At 35.5% G+C, this 23,005-nt stretch overlaps 2 protein-coding genes across 2 annotated transcripts in view; one reads left to right on the top strand and one right to left on the bottom strand.

The window, feature by feature from the left end:
* niban1a (niban apoptosis regulator 1a) overlaps positions 1-3,072 on the top strand; it is a 34,170-nt gene extending 31,098 nt beyond the window's left edge. The window contains exon 14 of the mRNA XM_088598229.1: positions 281-3,072. Coding sequence (XP_088454355.1) covers positions 281-870 — 590 coding nt within the window. The 3' untranslated portion in view covers positions 871-3,072. The remainder of the gene's footprint in view (positions 1-280) is intronic.
* Positions 3,073-3,379: 307 nt separating this feature from the next.
* kifap3a (kinesin-associated protein 3a) overlaps positions 3,380-23,005 on the bottom strand; it is a 31,050-nt gene continuing 11,424 nt past the window's right edge. The window contains exons 11-20 of the mRNA XM_088598228.1: positions 18,611-18,711; positions 16,002-16,110; positions 15,806-15,918; positions 15,444-15,609; positions 15,218-15,343; positions 13,431-13,529; positions 12,975-13,060; positions 10,347-10,536; positions 9,573-9,672; positions 3,380-4,581 (exon numbers count right to left, since the gene is read on the bottom strand). Coding sequence (XP_088454354.1) covers positions 4,473-4,581; positions 9,573-9,672; positions 10,347-10,536; positions 12,975-13,060; positions 13,431-13,529; positions 15,218-15,343; positions 15,444-15,609; positions 15,806-15,918; positions 16,002-16,110; positions 18,611-18,711 — 1,199 coding nt within the window. The 3' untranslated portion in view covers positions 3,380-4,472. The remainder of the gene's footprint in view (positions 4,582-9,572; positions 9,673-10,346; positions 10,537-12,974; positions 13,061-13,430; positions 13,530-15,217; positions 15,344-15,443; positions 15,610-15,805; positions 15,919-16,001; positions 16,111-18,610; positions 18,712-23,005) is intronic.

Below are 23,005 nucleotides of genomic sequence, written 5' to 3'. Positions count from 1 at the left end.
ATGTCTGCAATTTCCCTCACGGGATCAATAAAGTATCTATCTATCTAGAAAACAAATACATTTGTTTTTTGGAACACATTTGCTACTTTTTTCCTTCTGTGTGCAAATTCTTCTTCAGCTTTACTACACTATTAACTTTTAGAAAGTCTTTTTCTGGATAATCTTTAATGCCTACACTTGCAATCCAAAGTGAAATGAAAGTGGTGCGCTTAGGTTCTTCCCTGCAATGAAAAAGAATGAAGCATTTTCTTCTTTTTGTTTCTGGGGCCATTTCACACAGTGGTGAAGGAAGCTGCGAGTGCAAAGAAGCACAACCTGTTTGTAGACAGCATGGATCTCCCCTGCGTGAGCCAATCCAGTTTGACTGACAGCAAGACCCCACCAGGATCCACCCCCGCTAGTCCAGCCAAGCAAGCAACAGCAAAAGAAACTCCAGCCCCTCAGCCTCAGGGTAACGGGATACACGAGTGCTTGGACCAGCCAGACACATCAAGCGTGTCTGTGGCAGAGAAGAAGGAAAATGGTTCTACGATCAGAATGCAGACTGACACAGCGGTACCTAGCTTGGACACAGGCAGCAAGGAGTCCTTTGCTAACAGTGTGGCAGCGCTCAGCCTTAACCCTGCCAAGGAGGAATCTCCAGCTAATTTCACCCCATCACCGAGTCAGGACACTGCTGGCAAACAGCCCGTCGCTGACAGCACAGGTCTACTCACGATCGGCACAGACCACGAGGTTAAAGAAAGAGACGAGAAAGCGGAGGAGAAGTCAGGCGAAGAGACTGTGCTCGCAGAGACGCAGGCTCCCGACAGCCTCCACGAAATTCGAAATCTGATGGCTGGACAAGGAGAGCTGGTGGAAGAGGAGTGAGACTGTCATGCCCACAGCACAGAGAAACTGCACAACAAACCCTCTGACAGCCAACAGAATCAGATCGCCCAAAGAGCAGAGGATAACTGCAGCATCAGCCAGCGATGTACATTTTCAACTTGAAACTTCGATATTAAATGAAAAGGACAGTATGATGATCACACAGTAATGGTTTAAGACCATTTATTAATAACTGTATGTTGATTTAACCAAGTTCAGGATACTCGAATTGAAGTGTAAGATATTTCTCACACAGTTGCATTTAATGGAATTTGATGTCTAAATCCTTTCTTAGAGGTGCTAACTAGGACAATTGCAAGTAGTACAAGTTATTGCAAAGAAGAAATTTCACAAATTATTTAACAGCATCACTTACCTGATAAAACGGATCGAAACCTCATCCTCGACATTCAATTTTTCTAACTCTTAACTGAATTTGGCCTTAGCAAAGTAACATAAGCATTTCAATGACTGTTGCCTCCATAAAGACTATATAGAAGACTATATATATCAGTGCCTTCATATAGAACTATAAAATGCTAAAGCAAACCCAAAAGGGTTTTACATTTGAAACAAGGTAGATATGTAATGGTTAATTACTCCAATTAAAATGTGCAAATCCCTCATTTAAGACACAAGGCTTGCTTGTACACATAGTTGACAGGTTTAAAATGAAATCGTTCTAGATAATGCATTTGACAGATAATTACTAAGTCATGTAGTTTTAAAGGTCGCTATTTTCATAATTTTACTTGTTCTCTGTATACAGTTTAACATATAATTGTCATTCTGACAGACCTCTATATTTGACATATACTCTTCTGTCATAAACTGATGCATTAGCAGTTATTAACATAGATGCAGGCTTTGCATATTGCTGTGGTATAGTTTCAATATAAATTTTTACTTTGTTGTGACTTGCACAGGTTGACAGAAATATTACAGTACACAGGACTTTTCCATCTTTTCAATTACTGACTAAAAAGTACTGTACCACAAGCAATTTTCCTTGAATGCTAGGCAACACTGTCAAAATGGGGACAACCACCCTATTTATTTCTAAAATGTTAAGTTATTGATATATAGGATCGCAGAGAAAGTGGAAAAAGTTAAGTATACATTATTTACTATATAGTTGTACATGCCCTCCAGTCTTTTCCTAGTTGTTCAGAGCCTAATAGCTATCATATAAGCAGCATATTTCTTACATTGCCATAACCTGTTTTCTATGTAGTGATACATAATGTGGCAGTATGTCAATACAGTAGTTGTATTTAAATTACCCAAATTCAGAGTGATGAGTTTTGCAGTCTTTCTAAGTAATTGAATAGAAAACCACAAAATACTTGCTTTATCAAGTAATTTGCTGGTTACAAATACAATGAAAAAAGATTCACACACAGTTGCAAGCTAGTATCATTATCGTGCAATTATTAATCTCTGAACAATGTTCTAAACCTTTAGAACAGCAGATGATCATGGACCACTGATTTCTGAAACATTCCATGACTGAATAATAAAACTACATAAAAGGACATTTTTTTACAAAAACACTGAGAAGCTATAAACACATACCTGTATATTTACTAGAGGCCTTTTCTGGATTCGTAGAGGGTTAAAGTCGGAGTGTTGCTTGATGATAGGGGATTGTTAAAAAGTGAACTATGGCTTTCAGATACTGGCTATTACATTCGCTGGCAGAGCGATTAAAAGAAGATTCGCAACAAACAATTGATCACACCTTTAATCTAAATATTTTAACTATTGCAATTCTTATTGTTTTTTTTAGTTATCAATAGAACCATTGTCAATTATTGCCCCCACCTGGTTTTCTGTTTAAAATGATGGATAATTCTTCATGTTAATGGTCAAACTGGACCTTAAGTTAAACCACAAATAAAGAAGAGTCTTTTTACAGAAGTAAGTTGTGCTGATTAACAAAGCATGAAGTAAATTATAAGCTCTTTCTATGTGGTCTATTAAAATAACCAACACTAAGTTACTAACTGCATAATGTAAATATAGAAAAAAATGATATACAAAGATTGGTTTTGATATACACCCAGTTTAAGTTACATTACTCTAGATGAAGGAATTATTTGTATTATCTAAAGATTGTCAAAGGTGATGACTGACTGAAGAAACTCTCAATTTATTGTAAAGCTCTTATAGTATAATGTATAATAAAATATTAAACCTTAAGAGGGAGTAGTCCTTTTAATCTTCTAAAGTTTCACATGAAACTGTGAAACTCATTTGTTATTGATCTGACAAAACTCATGTGACATCTGTCAATTTCTATTGCCATTTCTTATCTGTTTTGTTCAGCAATGTTCTCCAGGTGGTAAATTCTGTAAAAATTAAAAAAGTTGCTTCTCCAAAATTCCATGTTTGGTTTTAAAAACATCATTTTGATTCAGTCAGGATTAAAATGTAAAACCAGAAAAAGCAAAAACAATTGTCAGAAGTAAATGTGTAGATCTTCAAGTCCTTAAAAAACAATTACAACTATTGCACATTCAATTTATTCACATTCATCCAAATGAATGCACTTATCAAAACACAGGGATCAGAAGTTATATACTGACCTACTGTATACCTACTGTAGACCCACAAATACAATAGTCCATACAAAAGAAACATGTTAAGGACTGTTGTTTATACACTTTTTCACACTGCCCTTACAAGTAAATCAAATAAACAGCAATGGTTAAACTCATATAAAAATAATCTTAAAAGTAAACAATCTTGTTAACCAGTAACAAAAGTGAAAATGAAAGCAACGGCACAGTCCTGTAAAAAAATGTAGTGCCTGTTCCCCATTCTTACCAAAAACAAGGAGTGCCTTTTCACCTCCTCACAGTTAAACTTTGTCATTCTGAGAAAAAAAACATTCATGACAGATGGTCACACTGGGGAAGAATTGCTACACAGTGTTATCACAATTTACACGTATAACAGAATTTAAAAATCTTACAAGCACACTTCATGCAGAAATGCTGGGTTAAGCCTAGTGTCAAATGGAAAGTGCCACCAAAATACTTTTTAAGCAAAATCTATTTTTCCTATTTTGATGAATGTTATTTAAATGCTGTATGATAAGCAGAGTTACCAATTACCATCTGAAGATACAATGACTAAAAGCAAATTAAGATTCATTTATTGACAAAAATACTTTTTCATGGAGTTTCTAAAGGACAATGTACTTTTCTTTTAGCATTGTCCTATACTGTTTCTATGCCTTTACCATTTTTAACAAACATATACGCTTAAACATACAAGCATTATGAATCATTTAATAAATATACCACAATAACACCTATTAGCAATGCAATTAGAAATGCACTGGTTCCCAGCAGATAATCTTTCCAGTTTCCAGCTTTCTTATCAGGCCAATGGTTCAGCTATCAACCAATGATATGGTTGAAATATCACTGGAAAGGATAACATCCCCAGAAACATCCTTGAAGGGAAAATATTGGAATGTCCTTTATTTGGGAACCACTGACTTAGTGTATCAGATCTGTAGGTGTCTGAGATCAGGTTATTATTAGTGTAGCAAAGTGAAAAACGTTCATGCAGCTGTACAGTGTCCACTCAGTTTATCTGGACCCGTATCCATAGTAAAATTGCTCATCTGGACGATATCCGTATGCTGTAGCAGGGCGCCCTGGAACAGCGGCTGTCTGGCCAAATCCATCCACACCCGCACTACGAAAAAAAATAACATTTGTTAAAATTTACACCATTATAGGCTCCTGAGGAAAGGGTAAAAACACATGTATGACGTATACTCAGCCCAACTCCAACAGGTCCACAATCCTTTCCCCTTTAATGTGATCTTATTATGGATTATAAACATTATATCATACACTAAATTTACATTAAAACCAACATTTACACCAGACGTTTATTTCGAATTTTTTGAATTCCAAAATCAAATATTTTGAAATTTGAAAGCAGTTTTACAGTGATCTTAAGAAGAGAATAAACACATAAGATTTCGCAACTGATGTTTAAAACTACAGAGCTCAGGCTAAAGCATCTCTAGACTGGAATTGTCATTGGAACGGTTGTTTCTCATCATAAAGTTAAAATATAGGAGCTGTTCACTCTGACACCACTAGGTGGAGACACAGAATACGTTTTGGTGTGTTATTGTACAGTATGTCCAGATTTATGCTTGAAGGCCTTAGCTGAAGCTTTTTGGACAATTATTAAAGGTGCAGCAATTCCAATTTGGCACAAAAAAGGACATAGCTTTCAAACCCCACCTTTCATCTTTTCCCTCAAATAAATGTAAGTTATGCTTTTCCCCTCATGTATTTTAAAGACTGTAATATTTTGGTGGTTGAGCAGTTTTGGCCCCTTTTCCTTAAAGGAGTAAGACCAGCCTTTCTTCCAAACTGCAAATCCAAAATGCATTTTTTCTGAATCAGGTTTTAACGCAGTCATTTCATATACATATAACATTTAGCCAAACAGAGCAATTGCTTTTAAAACCAACACAAAATTAATACCACAGAAATCAATTGATGTCATAACATGTCAATAGAACACATCTCCATCAAAGATATTAGGGATGGCTTGTGTATTTCAATTTTGAAGTATTACTCTCTACTGATACTGAAGACCAGAGGCCCTGTAGGTTGATCATCAATATAATATAAAATCTGGAATCAGATATCAATTGGTCTGAACCAATCTATTTACTTATAAGGATCACCTTAAAATTGCAAATCTCTTGGTTTGCCACCATCAGGAATATTTTAATCAGTGATTTAACCAAAATTATGTAGCCATCCTGAGTTTCCACAAGTTACCACTTTGAAAAGAACACAGGCTTTTGAGACCACATTACAATCCCATTAAACAGCTTAGAGAAAATGAGTGAGGGAGATTGATAAACTGTTTTTTTCTCAAGTTTAAATTGTAGCCTTTGGTTAGGACCAATAACCTTTAAAATATGAGCTGTTTGCTTTACCCCTACGCGCTTACATAATGACTTGTTGTTTTTAGCTGAAATCACTTCCAGCAATCCGTTACACACCGCCTTTTCAAATGCACCGTTCATGGGGCAGAAAATGTTTCTTTTTCCTATCGTCCTGCCAGTGCTGTCAAAACAAATTTCATTTTAAACTAAAAAGCTCTTATACTTCAAACCCTCTACATTACAAGGGCTGCTTGTGTGATCTATGACCTTCCAAATGTGACAGCTGAAGACTTCAACTGGCTGGAGGCTCCCTGGGATGGGACAGCAGATTTGAGACCATGTCATCCTAACAAGAACTGCGGCTGTCCTATCCAGGGCTCAGGGGAACCATGACTTTAGTCACGCACAGACGAATCTGATCCAGATCTTTCACGAACATCACTGTTCGAAAATGAAGAACCAGGCAAAAAGGGAATTCCCTTTATCCAAAAGCATGCAGTTCAGGGTTTAAAAGGACGATGGTCTGTTTTAAACATGAGAAATCTTCATAAACGGGAAGATATTTGTAATGGAAATACATACATCAAATGAATATAGTAATGACATCAGAATGCCAAATAAGAGAAGAACCAATTTAGAAAAGAAAAGCAGAATTAACACTTCAGTTGTCTAATAAATGTGAATTAAAAGAAAGAAAACGTTTAAAACAAGGTTTTAAACTTTTAAAACAGGCCAAAATGCAACTGGCTCAAATACTAATTTCTTGCATTTTTAATGCCACTCAGTGCATCAAACAACCACTGCAAAATCACTGGATATTACATGTCAAAATGATTAAGGGACTTCCATATCTGTAATATTAGTCTAAAAAAACCAAAACAATACTAACTCTCTGGCTTATAAATGTCTAACATCTAAAGTTTTAAGATTCTCAAGCAATTAATATGTCACCCCATTTTGCAAAGCGGCTCCAAAATCAATGGAGACCAAAGGTCAAAAAAAGAAAGAGATCCAGTGTCTAGGTATAGCAATGTGGCTCAGTGACACTGGGGTGAAAGCCCATAAAAACGCGATGGAACTTTAACTAGACTTTGTTTTACTGTGCTGAAGTGGGCTTTTGCACAGGAAACAGTCAGCGGTTTTACTTGTTCTCCGTCCTGTGGCTTTGATCTCGCTTTCTCTCTCTGTCACTTCTCAGGTTACACACCCTCGTTTTATAGCACTAAATCAACAGCAGGCGTTTTAGTTTGAACTGATTACACTTTTTTGGGGGGAAATGTTCTGCTTCATAGTTCAGTTTAAGCAACACTGTCACAATTTGAAAAGTGCTGCTTTCAAAGCTACATTGATTTCAGGGAAAATGTTGAAAAACAAATCTTATGTAACTTTTCTCGATAACTACCTTAATTTAATACAACAGCTAGAAACCATAGTACTGTATTACTGCCATTAGGTTTTATGCTCTACAATATGACAGCACAGGTTGGTTCACTCAGTCCATATATCCCCTTTTACCCTCTTGGTTCTTTGGCAAAATAAAGAACCAGACATAAAAAATAAAATTTCTGCAAAGGTTTGCATTATTCACATGCCATAACTGTTAAGTGATATGCAGGGTGGCCATTAAGAACTGGACACCTACAGACAGACAGGGGGTTTAAAGTTGCTCAGAAACTGAAAGTAAACAATAAGTAAAATTAGCACTAGAACTCTGCTGAATAATAATTATGTGTCAACTGTGATATCAGTTTACAAAGTTCAGAAAATATACTGCATTTTGCATACTGAATTATTTATTTTTAGTGTGCGTTACTTAACATTTTCATTATCTGATGAATAATAAACTACAGTCGTAATTTGCAGTGACCCTCCCCATCAAATACTTTCAGAACTAGCGCAGCTTGTGAAGTGGTGCTTTTCCTGGAATCTAAAGGCCATCCCAGTGGTAGGGCATTCACTTACAGTTTCTGGATCAGAATAATAAATGCAATGGTTACTTCTGTTTATCCTGAAGCAGATGTGGTGAGTAGATTTTCAAGGACGTTTGAGCATGCAGCCAATCTCATTTGTTTTTAGAGTTAAGTCCACTTATTGAATTAGACATGCACCTTCAATTTGAATTATTCATAAAAATAGACTCTTCCTTTGAAGAGCCTAGCATTCAAATGAATAATTATGTTTTGGGAGGAGCAGAAAAATAAGCATGACCTTAAGCAGCCAAAGAAGCTCATTCAATTCTAAAATTCAATTTAAATGGATAATCAATATTTGTACTTATTTAATAAATAATACTCTGCTCCTATAAAGGACTCATTGTAGAAGAAGCAGTACAGAGTAGTAGTCTGGGGCTCTAACTGCAAGGCTTTGGGTTCAAGTCCCTGCAACAGAAACTGCTATAGTAGCTTGCTCACATTAGATAACATGTATGGAAAACATACATGTTTATCCATATTGCTCCAGCAATGATTAAAACAAAATGATTCTGCACATCTCTATTAATGTGCACCAGAATTCCTGTTATGGACCGAATCCAATCCAGTGGATTCAGGACTTCTAAACGCTAGAGAAACTGCAGTGATCCCAGGCCCGATGAGCCTCTAGACTTAAGCAGTGACTTCACCATTGTTTACCATTTTACAAACCTTAATTTTTAACTATTCAGAAACATGTAAATCTGCTGCTCTTATGTTGTCCAATATAGCACACACAAATGCAATGGCACTGACACCATCACCATCACCACCACCATGCTCAACCATCAGAAAGTAAAAAAGCAGTATTTTCACATAAACTGAAAGAGCTGGTAAGAGGTTCAAATATAACTGTTCTTTACTGTGATTTAGTAAGAGCAAATTAGCATTTTTTGCTCTTACTGCTTACTGCTGGATGGAGCTTGCTAAACATATTCAACCTCATCATCACTGCTACTCATCACTTAGTAGACACAACAGACTAATCCTACCTCATTTGCCTTGCATGTGTGGTTGAAACTATTCATTTTTGGCTAGGCTTGTATTCTTGTCCTGTCTTGGAGCTGGATGACACCTCATTTCTTGATAGTATATGTAAAGCTATGGTCACCACATCCAAATAGAATACGTCAACTATCATTACTCTCCACTCAAACAGAGAAGTCTGTAGATTTGGAGATCAGTGACATGTGGCATGTCCAAAAATATAATTAAAAATGCACTTAGAAATCAGTAGTGACAGTTATGCGTGTGTCTGTCCTAAATCTCTAAAAAAATAAATACAAGATTAAATACAGTAAGATCTATTCTGATCTACATTCTTTAATCTGTTATTTTAAGTTGACCTAGACAAGAAAACATGATTGAATGTTTGTCTCAAAGGCCATGATTAAACAGAAGGGGAAAAAGTAACTTTCTGTGAGACACCAATGCAGCATGATGGGGCCAAATATTAAAAACCAATAGAGATGACCAGAACACTTTAATTACATTTACAGAGCCAGTAAGGTTTTGCAAAAAATGTTAAAAGCGAAAAGTGAAGTTTTAGCCATTCCCCAAAACTCAAAAACAAAATAGATTGCCACGAATGTTGTTGCAAACAACTATGCATCTTTTTGTATATAAGCATAGTCCAATACAGCTATAATGTACACTTTAGGTTATTATTACTCTTTTAAAATAATGAAGAAACCCTGGCTTTAAAATCAAAGAATACTTCTTAAACGATCCATTAGTAGGTCTCCACAGAGTGCTGTATAATATTCAGGCAGGCAGTAATGTACTCCAGATGTTATTACCTGCCAGTGAAGGGATGCTGTCCCACCATGTCTCCATTCTGTACGTGAAAGTCATTGAAGAATTCAGGGCTGATTACACCATCAGAAGGAATTATTCCATCTAGGTCAAAGAATTGTTTTAAACAACTGAGATGCATATGAAGTTAAGATTTCTAATACAGAACGTCATAAATTCATAATTAAATTGCACAGGGGGATCATGCTAGTGGGCAGCTATACATTTTTTACAAATTACAGATCACTATATATTTAGCCCCATCATAATAATAACAACCTTGAATCAAAAAATATATAAATCCTTTATCTGAACACATATATTTCAAACTGAAATCAGTTACTCTTAATCTAACACTATTACATTGTTCAGCTCTAACCCTAACTTCACCCTAATAAACCTTAAAACAAAATAACTCTAATCCTATTTCTAACCCCTTCCCACAAATAATCCATCACTTAACCAATCCACTTTAATGCTAACCTTAGCTTTGTTTAACTGCTCTTTCCTTCATTAATCCTTTAATCATCATTAATCTATTAATAACTGATAGCTGCTAACAATATAATGCACTACAGATATTCTAACCTAATCTTAGCAAAATGCATGACCACTCATAATCATAGATAATCATAACCACAAGCCTCAGTGAGCAAAAACACAGTCCTGTCCTGGGAATTTCTAGTCCTGATCCAAACGCAGCTGCTCAACCTTCTGAGACTGTTTCTTTAAAATAATACCCTCTCTTAGTCTCTAACAGCAATGAAGATCTCCGTTACCAGCACTGTAGAAAAGATCAGGCCTCTCCAAGATGTCGTTCTCATGGATGAAAGGCTCAATGCCATCATCTCCGTACATGAAGGGCTCGGCTTCATCCATCTGTCGGTTTTCCACCATTTCCAGCCACTGGGAGTTGTGCCAGCGGAATTTCTCACTCTGAATTTTCTTGGCCCACTCCTCATCATACTCCTAAAGAGAGCAGGGTGCAAAGTGAGGCACTGACATTTGCTCCTCCAGTAAACTGGCTTTTATAGAATCTGAAAGCAAAGGCCACCTGTTTATATATCGTACAAAAGGAGGTTAATGAATTAGGCATAATCCCAAAAAATAAATAGAATAAAATGATATGTTGCAATCTGAAATTCAAATAAGGAATTTTTACAGGTTTTCACAGAAAAAACACAAGACCTATCTGGAATAAACAGACTCTCAACCATTCCAGGAGCAGCTGATGTATGTGCAAGGGAAGAATGCAAGGATTGGCAGACAAGCTTCTTCGACACACCTGTGTGAAAGAGCCATTCATCTTCTGAGTTGAAGCCACTGCTTGAGGAGTCCTGGTCATAGTCAGCTGGTGACATGACCCAGACTTGAACCAATAACATCTGGGCTCAACTTGGGCTCTGAATGAGTGCTTTGGCTGGTGGGAGCCCCAAAATAATATTAAAAAAAACTGAAATAACACCTTTAAAAATATCCAGAATCTAAAATGTGGATATGCTTGTTTTGGTGATGCAGATTGGTATGTTAGTATGTGAGTTGGTAAGGCCCACTGAATTTTCCCAAAGCTTAAGGCTGCTTCTCAAAGTCACCACACTAACCCTGAAATATCACAGCCTCTCTTGCTGTTGAAACCTGCTGAAGCCCCAGTCTGTCACCATGCAGTCTCCTACATTGATTTCAAGCCCCAAGCTAGGCCAACGACAACATTCAGTGACCAACATGGGATGTGATTTACCGCTGTGAACTACGATTGAATTTAGTGGCTTCAAAGAGAGAGTATTTGCTTTCAGACATGTCAGCTGTGCTGAGGGAGGTCACAGTGGAGGACTGGGCAGGGCATGAGAGCCCAGCCCCTCTCAACGGGGTATCACTGCAGGAAGAGCGCTCAACAGTGGACCTTTCGCTAGGCCACAGTGCACTGCTGTGTTTCAGCTGCAACACAACTGCGTATGAAAATATGAATTAATCAGATGTGTTATGTGTAGCTTGGCTGAGAAAATGTGTTGTTTTCTTTTCTCTCCAGCACATGGCAGATAAAGCCTTTCTTTCAGCTGCCCCTGTGTTGTGAATGCTTTGCTACTGATTAATCATTGAGACAGAGAGCAGGGCCCAAGAGCAATGACAAGCAAGGCAAGCTATAACTGAAACAGCTACATTGTTAAAGGGCTCACTGCCATAAAATTGGTAATGACATTTTGGTCAATATATGAAATGCTAACAAAATAATAACTATATATCAAAACTTTGTCTGCAAATCCCAACTACCTCTTAATAATCACCTTCACAGCTGAGTTAAACAAGAAGAATCAACATTCTCCTTATAAATGGATTCCCGAAATTGTGAAATTCAAGTTCTCACCAAACATTAATACTTAAAACAAGTAATTTTCTAAAATAATATAAAGTATAAAAAAAGGTTTGCAGCAATTGTTATGTATGAGAAGAATATTTTTAAGGGTATCTTATTGCGGAAACAATACTGATTAGTACAGTATGAAACCTAAGAAAATGAGGTTACACACAAACATTATGGCTAGTTATTTTTCTTGTCGTTTGTGGCTACAAAAATCATTTTAAGAATAAGAAAACAAACAGATCCTGCTATCACTGAATTCACTTTCAGCGGTTGCTGGATTTAATCAAGATGTGTACATAGCCAGCACATTGCACGATAATGGACAACTACAGGTCTGCTTTCTGTTCTGCCATAGTTGATAAAAAACAGACTCCTATCTCACTTTAATGTGGTTACAGCTTATTAAGCTTACTAATAAATTCAATTAGAAACTTCCCCATACAAAGCTGGTATATTTAATTTAGCACTAGTTATCTGCTGTCAATGATAAAACGATGTTTGTCATTTTACGATTTGTGGTTAGCACACACCTAACAAAAAATAATCTAATTTTAAGACGCAATTGATACTGCAAGTAGCAAGTCCTCAACTGAAAGGGTGTTAATCTTCTAGTTAAGGAAGTATTTAGTGTTGCAGATACAAAGTATGGTAATTAAATATGCCACAAACAATAATTCAGAGATTCTGAGCAGAAAGTGATTACAATAGAAAAAAAAAGGTACACATCAAGACCATGATCTATGAAGAATCCACATGAAATTGACAAAGGATACATCTTGCTACGTCTAAATATAAAAAGGGAACTAAGATAATCTAATTAATGTACCAAGCTTTTAGTTAAGTGCACTATTTTGTAAAAGGTTTGTGATTAAGGCAAGGTTGTATTATTCTAAGCCATCCGCATTTGTGCTATAACCATTCTAAATATCGCTACAAAGAGAAAGATGATACTCACATCAAAGCTGAACATGATCACAGTTTTATAAAATACTAAACCCTTGCACAAAGAGAAAGCAGATGTTTACTTTGTTAAGAGTACGATCATTACCGCAATGATGTCCAGTGTGTTATCACAGACTTTTCTTATTTCTGCATTCTTGTCGTGCATCAGGTCAATGAGATAGGCTGGAGCTTCTGAGATAGAGTTAAAGAAAGGACGGCAAGTTGCTGTGGCTCACAAGCTAGGATGACACATTTAAAAACACACTTCAACAGAGACAGTCCCCAGCATTACATGTAGTAATTAAAAAATTAAAAGAGCTGCAGAGAGACTTTGTAAAGTAAAATTAACCACTCTTGGCTCTAATAGATAAAACTTGATTAAATTAGCTTAAAGCAAAAGTTAATGGTTGACCTCAGTAATCAGGGCAAATGAAAACACATCCGATCACCCACCTCATCCACTTAAAAAAATTGCAACTGATATTATCATGTTACATGCACACATTGGGGTCTTTCCCATTTAACTGTCTATTTACATATTTTTGGGTAAGAAAAAGGATACGGGTTTCTTTTATGATAACGTCTCTGGTTGCCTGATGAAACACCATCTGGTAGAAAACGTAGACAATCTGACAAACAAATTCATCATCTTCCTGTTCCGCTGCAAAAGAAAGTAAAAAAAAAACAAAAAAAAATTATACCAAAATACAGATGGAAAAATATTTGCCCAAAAAGTTATAATTTATATATAGGAACGCAAAATTTAAATAGAAAATTTCAGTATAGTATCTCATGGCTCTCTTTATGAGCTTTATTCAAATCTTAATTTTCATTATTTTTTATTTCTATTTGTAATATTAAAGGTTCATTTACTATGTTTTATACATTTAGAGGATGTTCTGGGATTGTAATTTTCATTACTAACAATGCAGCCTACTAGGTATTCTGAAGTGTTAATAATCCAATCAAAATTATTTTTTGGCTGAATTTTAATACAAATTTGATTCATACTTACGGAGTGTACACTTAGTTTTGATGCGTACTTGAAGAATAATTTAGACACCAGTTACAGCTCACAAAATCATCCACAAGGTAAAAGGAGAAGGCAGAGATAATGTTGAGGCTATTATAATTTTTAATAAATGGCATAAGTCTACACAATTCATTTAAAACTAACTTCTTAACACATAGGTATCGGTTTCACCAAGTCTAAAAGGAATACAAAGTATATGAAAAATGGTGCAGAGCCACAAATCTTTCTAAATCCAGGCTTTTATTTTCCTTTTCTTCCAGCTCATTTTAACCATGCCTCCTGGGAAGCAAAAGTCTTATGAAGATAACAATGCAACACAAACTTGGCTTTCACCCACAGCTATGAAATAAAATAGTTTACAGACTGTATTTAGAATTGCTGCAAAATCAAACCAAAAAAGTGTTTTTTAAAGATATTATAAATGGCTTTTTTTTCTGAGCTGATTTTCATCACGTAAAACCATGCCAATTTCCTTCCTGGGATATTTAACATCTGCATTATTGGAAGCACACACAAATATTCAGTAATGTTGTAAAGGAGGTGGGAAAATCTAACTTTTCAAGATTCTCATGTGCTGTGGGAAATATTATTTATGTACTTTTCAAGCTTTCCATTAATTATTTTGGTCAGGTATCTCTGTTTTCTAGTATGACTGAGAAAACAAAACGTTTTTTGAAAGTTTGAAACTTTGAAATTCAGTTTTTCAAGGAATATTCAATGAAATTCTCATTCCTGGTTATTTTTCTCTAATCATCAAGTTAATGCAGTTAAATAAAACAGACAAGTTGAATGCTGCTGTGTGGAAGAACTCCATCTATTAGACTGTATGTCAACAGAAAAGTCACCTGAAAATCAATACCTGACCCATATTTTTGCTTGAACTTTTTTGACTTTCATATTAAATTCTAGTAAATATTTTAAAAATCTATTTTGAATAACATTTGCATACAAGGCAGTTTAGCCTTTGCCAACATGGTTCAGACTATGTGCATTTTTATGGAATATCTTTTAAATTTTAAAACTGAATTACAAAACAGATGAGAGATGGAAGAAAAAGAGCGTTGGGTGTTCTTGAACTCCATACTTCACTTTAAAACATTCGCTCACACAACCTTATTTTTCAACCAACTCAGATGATGCTTGGTTCACTAGGCATTTCTAAATCATATCCTAGAGCTACGTTTTTTTCAAGGAGACTGTAATGCTGAATCTAAAAGAGTTAATTAAGTGAGTGAAACCTGCTTAGTTCACCAACCAGAAGACAAAACAGACATGAGCTGAGCTGCTTGACCTCATGGCTAAAATGGGTGACCTACCATTAAGCAGTTCAATGAGTGCTGGAATGATTCCAGATTTTGCTAGCATAGCTGCACAAGAGTCATCCATTGAAACTGTCCCAATCATTATCACCACCTCTAGGATCAGGTCATCCTCTGCAGAGCCTGAGAAAAATGCAGAGGAAGAACAGAGGTTTGATACTTAACATCTCAATTCCAATGAAGCATTTGCAGTTGGAAGATGGTGCAGCAGAAGTGTGTTTACCAGGTTTGAGGCGGTCCTTCAGATAGGGAACCAGGTTGTATTCCTTCAGCACCAGCTCCCAGTCCAAGTCTGGGATGGTCAGGTTAGCCAAAGTCCCCAGGCATTCAATCACAAATTCCTCCTCTTCATCTGGACTAATCTGTGCTGCCAGGTCACCCACATAGTCCTAGAAAACAAGTCAATTAAAAAGTGGACTTTATTAGCCTAAATATGATCATTTACAGAAATATCAGTGACAGTGCTCTGAGGTAGCACTCATCAATTTAACCAAAGCATTGGGAATGATGGAAGAGAAACCTTTCAGAAATTAATGTTCATTCAATTCATAAAAAGGAAGGACATTGAAGTATAAATGTGCTTACAATAAACAAATTCTTAGTGGGACCATCATGCTGAGAGATATTTCTGATCATTTTCATCAGAAGTGGATCTTTTAACTTCAGTGCCCTTTTCATTAGCATCTTCAAACCATTGCCTTAAAAACAAAGAAAGGGTGATTATGTGATTCATCTTAACTGGTCTCATTAAAAAATAAATCATGTCTAGCACAACTTTTACCTTCACAGATCAGCTGTGCATTTCTCTTGTTGGCTGCCAGGTTAATACAAAATGAAATTAGTTCTGCTTCCATTCGCTCTTCGGCACATTCAAACAACATCTTCATCAGCTGGCAGGAAAGAAATATTGATCATGTCTGAACTGAAAACGATTCCAATACAGATTACCAATGTCGTCCTATATTAGAAATGGGACAAGCAAACAATGACTAATTTACAAATAGGAATGATCAGTTCTTTTTTAAAGCCTTGAAGATTCATTACAGTGCATTTCAAGTGCTCTCTGCACATCACACAGTGTGTTCTCAAATGAACTACAGAGTTATTTGGATTTTCAAATATCTACATTAGGAAACACATTACAAAATACCATCAATTTAGCCATCAATTGTTATCTTGTGATATATGTACAGTATAAAGCACTTACGTCATGCATTTATTAATCACAGGAACTGTTTTTGTCATTTCAATTTAAATTAACATTCAGTCTCTTAGGTCATTAAAACCAATGGTCTACCATTAAAACCAAATGTCTAATGCATATAGTAACATTACTGAAAATCAGCATGGCAACATTTAACTGTCGATAATTGTTAACAGCTCGATAACTGAATAGTGTTCAAAAACACCAGAAATTTCATATGTTTTACAGTTATTTTATATTGAAGAAAAAATGCTTATTATTACTATTGCTTGCAGTTTTTAATAAATCAGCCACTTTATCACAGTAACTGGCACGAGACATTTCATGAATAAAATGTCAATGCACTGCTCTCTGGAATGGAAAATGGCTCACTAAAGAGGAAAAGTCTCCAAAGGTAAAACTTTTTTAAATGCCCACTTGTAATTTGTAAATTTCTCTAAGATTCAAAGATTAGTGATTTGAAACAGTATCCTGCAGTCAAGTCAAATCAAGTCAACACGTCCAAAGAACTGGATCTGAGCAGTAACCCCTTGGCTGCTACCTATGGTGAAAACCAAAGCAATCACAAAATCACGCAGGAAATATAAAAAAACGGTCCAGCTCTAAATAACAGTCATCGTCATCGTTCGCTGATTTAACATTAAACAGGAAAGCATTAAAAGGCTGAGCGGGTTGTGAAGAGGCAGCAGTGTGCAATCAGACAAGTCCCATATTGAGTATCAGATACCATAGTCCCAGGACTGAAATCACCGCGTCTAGACTCTCTGGCACCTGACTTTACTTATTTACCAGCGACCAGAGGCCAACCCCCCCACTCCTCCCTCATTGCACACACCTCTCTCCCTCTCTAACATCTTTGAATGATTATGGCAGGACCTTTCTGTTCTTAAGGAATTTGTCCCCATGACCAACTACTCCCCAGCTCTGCTGTTTGATCTGCTGCTCTGCTCTACAAACTCCTGCAGATAGCTGGACACGAAGACGAAGGCTGTCATGAGGGAGGAGAGGCAAGCAGCATATCTTCAAAGGCATGAGCCTGCAGATCAAAGAGTATCTTGGTCCAAGCAAGACTGGAGCAGTACCTGGGGAGCTATGAACTGCCAGCTCGCTGGTTTCTTCGGCAAAACTTGTATTGAATATCATAATGACATCAGGAGTTAGCCATTCACGTTCATTGGTTACGTTATTAACAATAAAATTCTTTTTATGAGCATCTGGATGGCATTTTCACCTAATTAAACAAAACACGCATTTTAAAGATCCCAACAATGAACAATGTTGTTTCTTTGAAATCACTACCAGACAAACAATCTTAACCCCATGACCCTTCAGTCCTAATTGGTGCCGATCAGGCAATTGACTTGGCTTCGGATATATCATTAGCTGGAAGTGACTGGATGGAGAACACTTTTCATATTCTCTTTGTATTTCTCACTAAATTCCATCAAGAATCCAGTTACAAATGCCTCTTGTTCCGAGATTTCCGATTTTTCATGTAAATATATTTTATACTCAAACTTATGGGATGGGTATACTGCTATGTTTTGAATACTTAAAAATTGTATTCCAAAATTACAAAACAGTGAGTTTTGTTCCAGAATCTTTTAACACCTTAAAACCAACTATTGTGACTGCAATTCAAATTTGAAAAACACTGTAAAAAGGAGCAAAATACAGTTAAAAAATCAACTTTAAAGCTGATCAATTGATATAAATCACATTTATAAAAATAAGTTGTTAAAATTGGTAGGCAGCAAAAGAAAGTGAATAAAAGGCCAAGGTTTCTAGTGAGATGAAGACTAAAGTGATCTTGTCATACAAATTAGATATAAGGCACTTAAACTGATGTGCACAAGCCAAAATTGCAAATAATCACTCTAGTTTCAAATTTAACTGTTTATCTGGTAGTTTTCAAACTACTACATAAGTACAAGCTTAAATAGATATATTCCATGGCTTTACAGCACAGCTAGAAATATGAATATTAGATAAAAAAAAATATTAGGGGGTGATATTAATCAAAAATATTAATTTAAAATAAAATACAAAGTACTACTTGACTGACTAGAACTCAATGAAGTATTTTAGTAAGTAGCAATACATGCCTACAAACAGTATTTCTTCCGAAATGTAATTGTTGTATCATTATATTAGTTCCTAATTGAGTTGGTCATTCATATGCTTACCTGGGGAATGCAGTCGGTATAAGCAAACATGGATTTGAACCTATCATCCATACTTATGTGGTAAAGGATGCACATTGCTATCTGCTTGTGGTTTTCATTACCTGAAAGAGAATGTTTAAAAGAGAATATTTTGATTTTTATAAATTGTTACCTTTTGAACAAAATATTAGTATAAGTGTTATCATTTATACCATGTATACAATGACTATGATCAGCACATTTTGCACACACCTATGTATTTATTTATTTTTTATTTATTTTGTTTTATAACTATTCTGATGTCTGTTTTGCCTGTCTTGGACTGGACTGCTGTAACACATCAATTTCCCTACGGGATTAATAAAGTATTATCTATCTATCTATACATATGATATTCACATGGCTGCATGCACATGAAAGAACTTTTAGCATAAAAAATCATCCCGTCTTTAAAGGAAATGATAAAAGTTAGAAACATGTACAAACAACATTAACAGTACGAGCTGGACAATGTTCACTGAAAAACTAAAAAATAACCAACAGACAAAACAATCCCATGACTGCTGAAAAACATGTATGGTAAACTCGTGGTCAGGCTTGGAAACGGATGACTTTCTCCCTAATCAAAGTGCTGAAAAGTTCTTGTTCTCTTCACTTGGGGCAATTTCAAATCAGTGTGGCCATTCATAAAAAAAACCTCAGTGTAATTTTAATGGCCACCACAAGAGACTACAATTGCAAAATCATGCTGTACTGTGATCAACAAACCCACTGCATCATCTCATTCTTAAAAGGCTGATGAGTACTTTCAGATCTCACAGAGCAAGATAAAGCTGACCTCTGGATACAATTTCTAATGTCTCAAGAACTGCCTCTTTCAAGACAGCTCTTCTCAGTGCTAAAGAGACAGGAAGGCGAGTCTGCTCCATGCTGTGTTAATTTCAGTGGATGTCTCATCTCCTGATCGATTTATAAAACAGCTTTATTTCGTTATATTTTTGAAGGAATGATCTATCTTAAAAGATACAATATCCAATTCTGCCACTTTCAAATGGAATCTTCTTGTACGTCAAAGTGCTTACTTCTCTGGAAGAGTCTATCTGTAGACTGCTATAAAACTTTGTGCTACTTTTAAGGGAATATACTCCAAAACAAAGAAAAAAAAACATGCTGAAGACATTAAACACGAAACAGAGGGGTACATTTGTTAAATACACTAATAAAAGCAAATATTCTGAGCCATTGCTCTCAAATATTAAGATTAAAAGCACATAGTCAAAAATCACTATGTGAACAATATATTTGTGTTTTACTGAAAGTATTCAGGTACTTCCCTAATCTGCTAGCGGAATGAAACAAATCATGAAGTTTGAACATTATGTGAAAATGTGAGAGCTAAGAAAAGAAAGCACTGGTTAAGGAATAAAATGTGGATATTGCGTAGAGGGAATTGTTCATGCCAGACTTGTACCACTGATAAATGATTTTGGCACAGAACTGCTGCAAACACAGTGAAATAAGGAACAAACTGAAAAACAAAAATTCATATAAATCCAAACATTAATTATGGCTGCCCCAGGGGACCTAAAAATCAGACACACACTGACCTATTACATAACAATTCATTTTGAAAGGAGACTGTACTAAAAAAGATTGAGACGCTCTAGGCAGTATTATCACACAGTCTATTGAAACCATATGGGGTTAGAAAGACCCCAGGAAAAAAAAAGTCGTCTTCGTTTAATTGGGAAAACAGGAGGAAGCATAAATTTTACTGCCATTAATAACTTCAAGCAATCCCGACCAGTCTTTACCGCACCCTGATGGCGGAGACATGTGCTTCTCATTAGAGCGATTGCCACATCTGACCCTTATTACTGCCTCACTTCATCGGTAGGAAAATGGAAGATTCTTTATGGGTTGAAGAGGGGCCTATTAAAGTTTCAAAATACTACTGTAGCCAGAAAAGGCCTGTTTAAAAAATAGCTGTTAAAAATTAATTATACAGGTTAAGGATAGTTATTGTAATATGTACAGTAAACTTTATAAGATGGATTTAAGCATTTTGCCTTCTTGAAGTTTACATGCATCAAAAGTACTTGTGTCAACAGTTATTTTTTTAACTGGTACTGAACTACTGTTTATAATGATGCAAGATTTTAATATGTAAAATACTATATTATAAAATAAAATCTATATATCTATTATATAAAATACTATATATAATACCATATTATAAATTCCTCATTTAAATAAACACTAAGAGTTTTCAACATTAAGAAGCATGACCAAATCTTTATTTAAAATACTGTATTACTTAGCATTGTGATGTACCTCTAAGAGAATATCTAATATCTGTATAATAATGTTGAAAAACTAAGACAGAAGACAAACTATTTAGGAGATGAATTACAGAAAAGTATCCAGTGCTATTTAGCTTTTTGTTACATTTATTGTTGAACTAATAAAATGTTATGTTTTTATATTAATGACCTACACAAAACTGAAAAAATTAGCAGACAAAACACTGACTCACGATCAATATTTTTTTTTATGTCTGCTTCTTGGTCTAATTACGTACATTGGTCTGCTGAAATCTGTAAGATACAGCCATTCAAATGTTGTGTAAACCTTAGTGTTATATCAGAATTTGATAAATCAGTGTTGCCAATGTATACATTAAAAATAGTCAATAGTAAAAGCAGTTAAAAGATTAAATTATTGATTTGTATTATGTGAGCCATTTGTGTTAGAAAGCAGGATCAAGGAAAAGTGTCCTGTCATACTGATAAATGACTGTTCGCTTCAGGATAGATGTCAGCACACCCCTAACAAAGATAATATAGCATCTGTAGAAATCATGGCCTGTTAGTAGACAAGGATTTGTGAAGACACATGAGAGAATTCACATATTATGGATTTCATTATGTCTACCATGGCATAGAGGAGGACACCTGTTCAGGTACATTGTACCTGCATGATAACTAACATTGTGACTAACAAAATCACAATGTAAAGAAAACATGACAATGATGGGAGCTTAGCTATGAGACAGACAGGACTGAAACTACAAAGACTAGCTCCATCAAGAGCCCAAACTGCTACTAGTAGTATGTATTATCTTAGCCCAATTTATTTACTTGAATCGCTTTTCAATTAATGGCTTGTAAAACAAAAAGGTTATGATGTGTGTTCAATCAATAATGCATTCCAGCCGCAGTAGCAAGATTTTTAACAAAGTGCATATTTAGTATAGAGAAATATTCCCTGCAGCAATGTGCAGGCATATCCTTTGAATTCTGCTACCTGATGAATGTGCACTGCAGTAGACAGGGATAGATTACTTGGCAGCTGAAGGTCATTAACAGCTAGTGAGCAGCAGATGTCACACGGACAGTAAACACAGCACTGACAGCTCATCCCAGCCTGTCCAGACAAAGTATTTTCCATGAAACCCGTAACTTAGTTTAAAAAGGAGGGAGCCTACACACAGTATAACATGCTGAAAATATATATACAGTAGTGTTTCAAGTATTAAAACCATTAAAAAACAAAATATATATACATACATTAAAACTATGCAGTGCTAAGAAAAAGTAACAAAAGTTTTTTCATCTTCCTACTCTGGTAGCATAACAATACTTTAATGCTTTCTCAAAACTCCCTTGCTTTTGAATTAAAGATTCAAAATTGTAGCTTGCAATGAAACATCTGATATCTATACAGTGAACATCGAACATGACAAAACAAGACTCATGCAGTCTTTAAAAAGTTCGATATAAAATAGAATCGGCTCTCTACACAACACAATAATCAACACTAAGATGCCTGAAACAACACACAAGAGCCACAATGACAGAAGAATGGCAACATCCAACTAGTGAAACACTCCATTTACAGCAGTACATGGGAAGAAAAGGGTTAAAGACTGTGTCAGTCAGCAATCTCAAGGCTCTGAACATCAACTGGTGTGTTCAGAGAAAACATTTATTTTAAACAAAAAGTGTTATTCTATCAAATACACTGCATTAATTATCCCTGATACCTGACACCCACAGGAGACATTTCAAAGGCAGCTCCATCTAGTGACTCAAAATTACCCACAGAAAGACTTCACAAACCACATACTGTATATAATTTCAGGAAACAATTTATTTAATGGCTGCAAAAGCTAGTTTATACCCCAGATTTAATAAAGGATATAAAGTGCTTACACCTGTAATACCTATTACTATAAAGTGATGTTTTATTTTTCAACAGCAAAACACTAAAATAATTAAAAGAAAGCATACCTGTTTTGCCCATAAATTCTAAAAGAAACTGCACAAGCCTGAAAAAAATATTCCTCAGAAATATAAACTAAAGAAAAATGTACATTTTCGGCACACTATCAATGGTAAATTTCTATTCCGTCTA

This window comes from Lepisosteus platostomus, chromosome 11, assembly GCF_059453375.1.
Source record: "Lepisosteus platostomus isolate fLepPlt1 chromosome 11, fLepPlt1.hap1, whole genome shotgun sequence".
In the NCBI taxonomy this organism is placed as follows: domain Eukaryota; kingdom Metazoa; phylum Chordata; class Actinopteri; order Semionotiformes; family Lepisosteidae; genus Lepisosteus; species Lepisosteus platostomus.
Note: the sequence above shows the minus strand (reverse complement) of the source record. Positions and strands in the feature narration are given on the sequence as shown.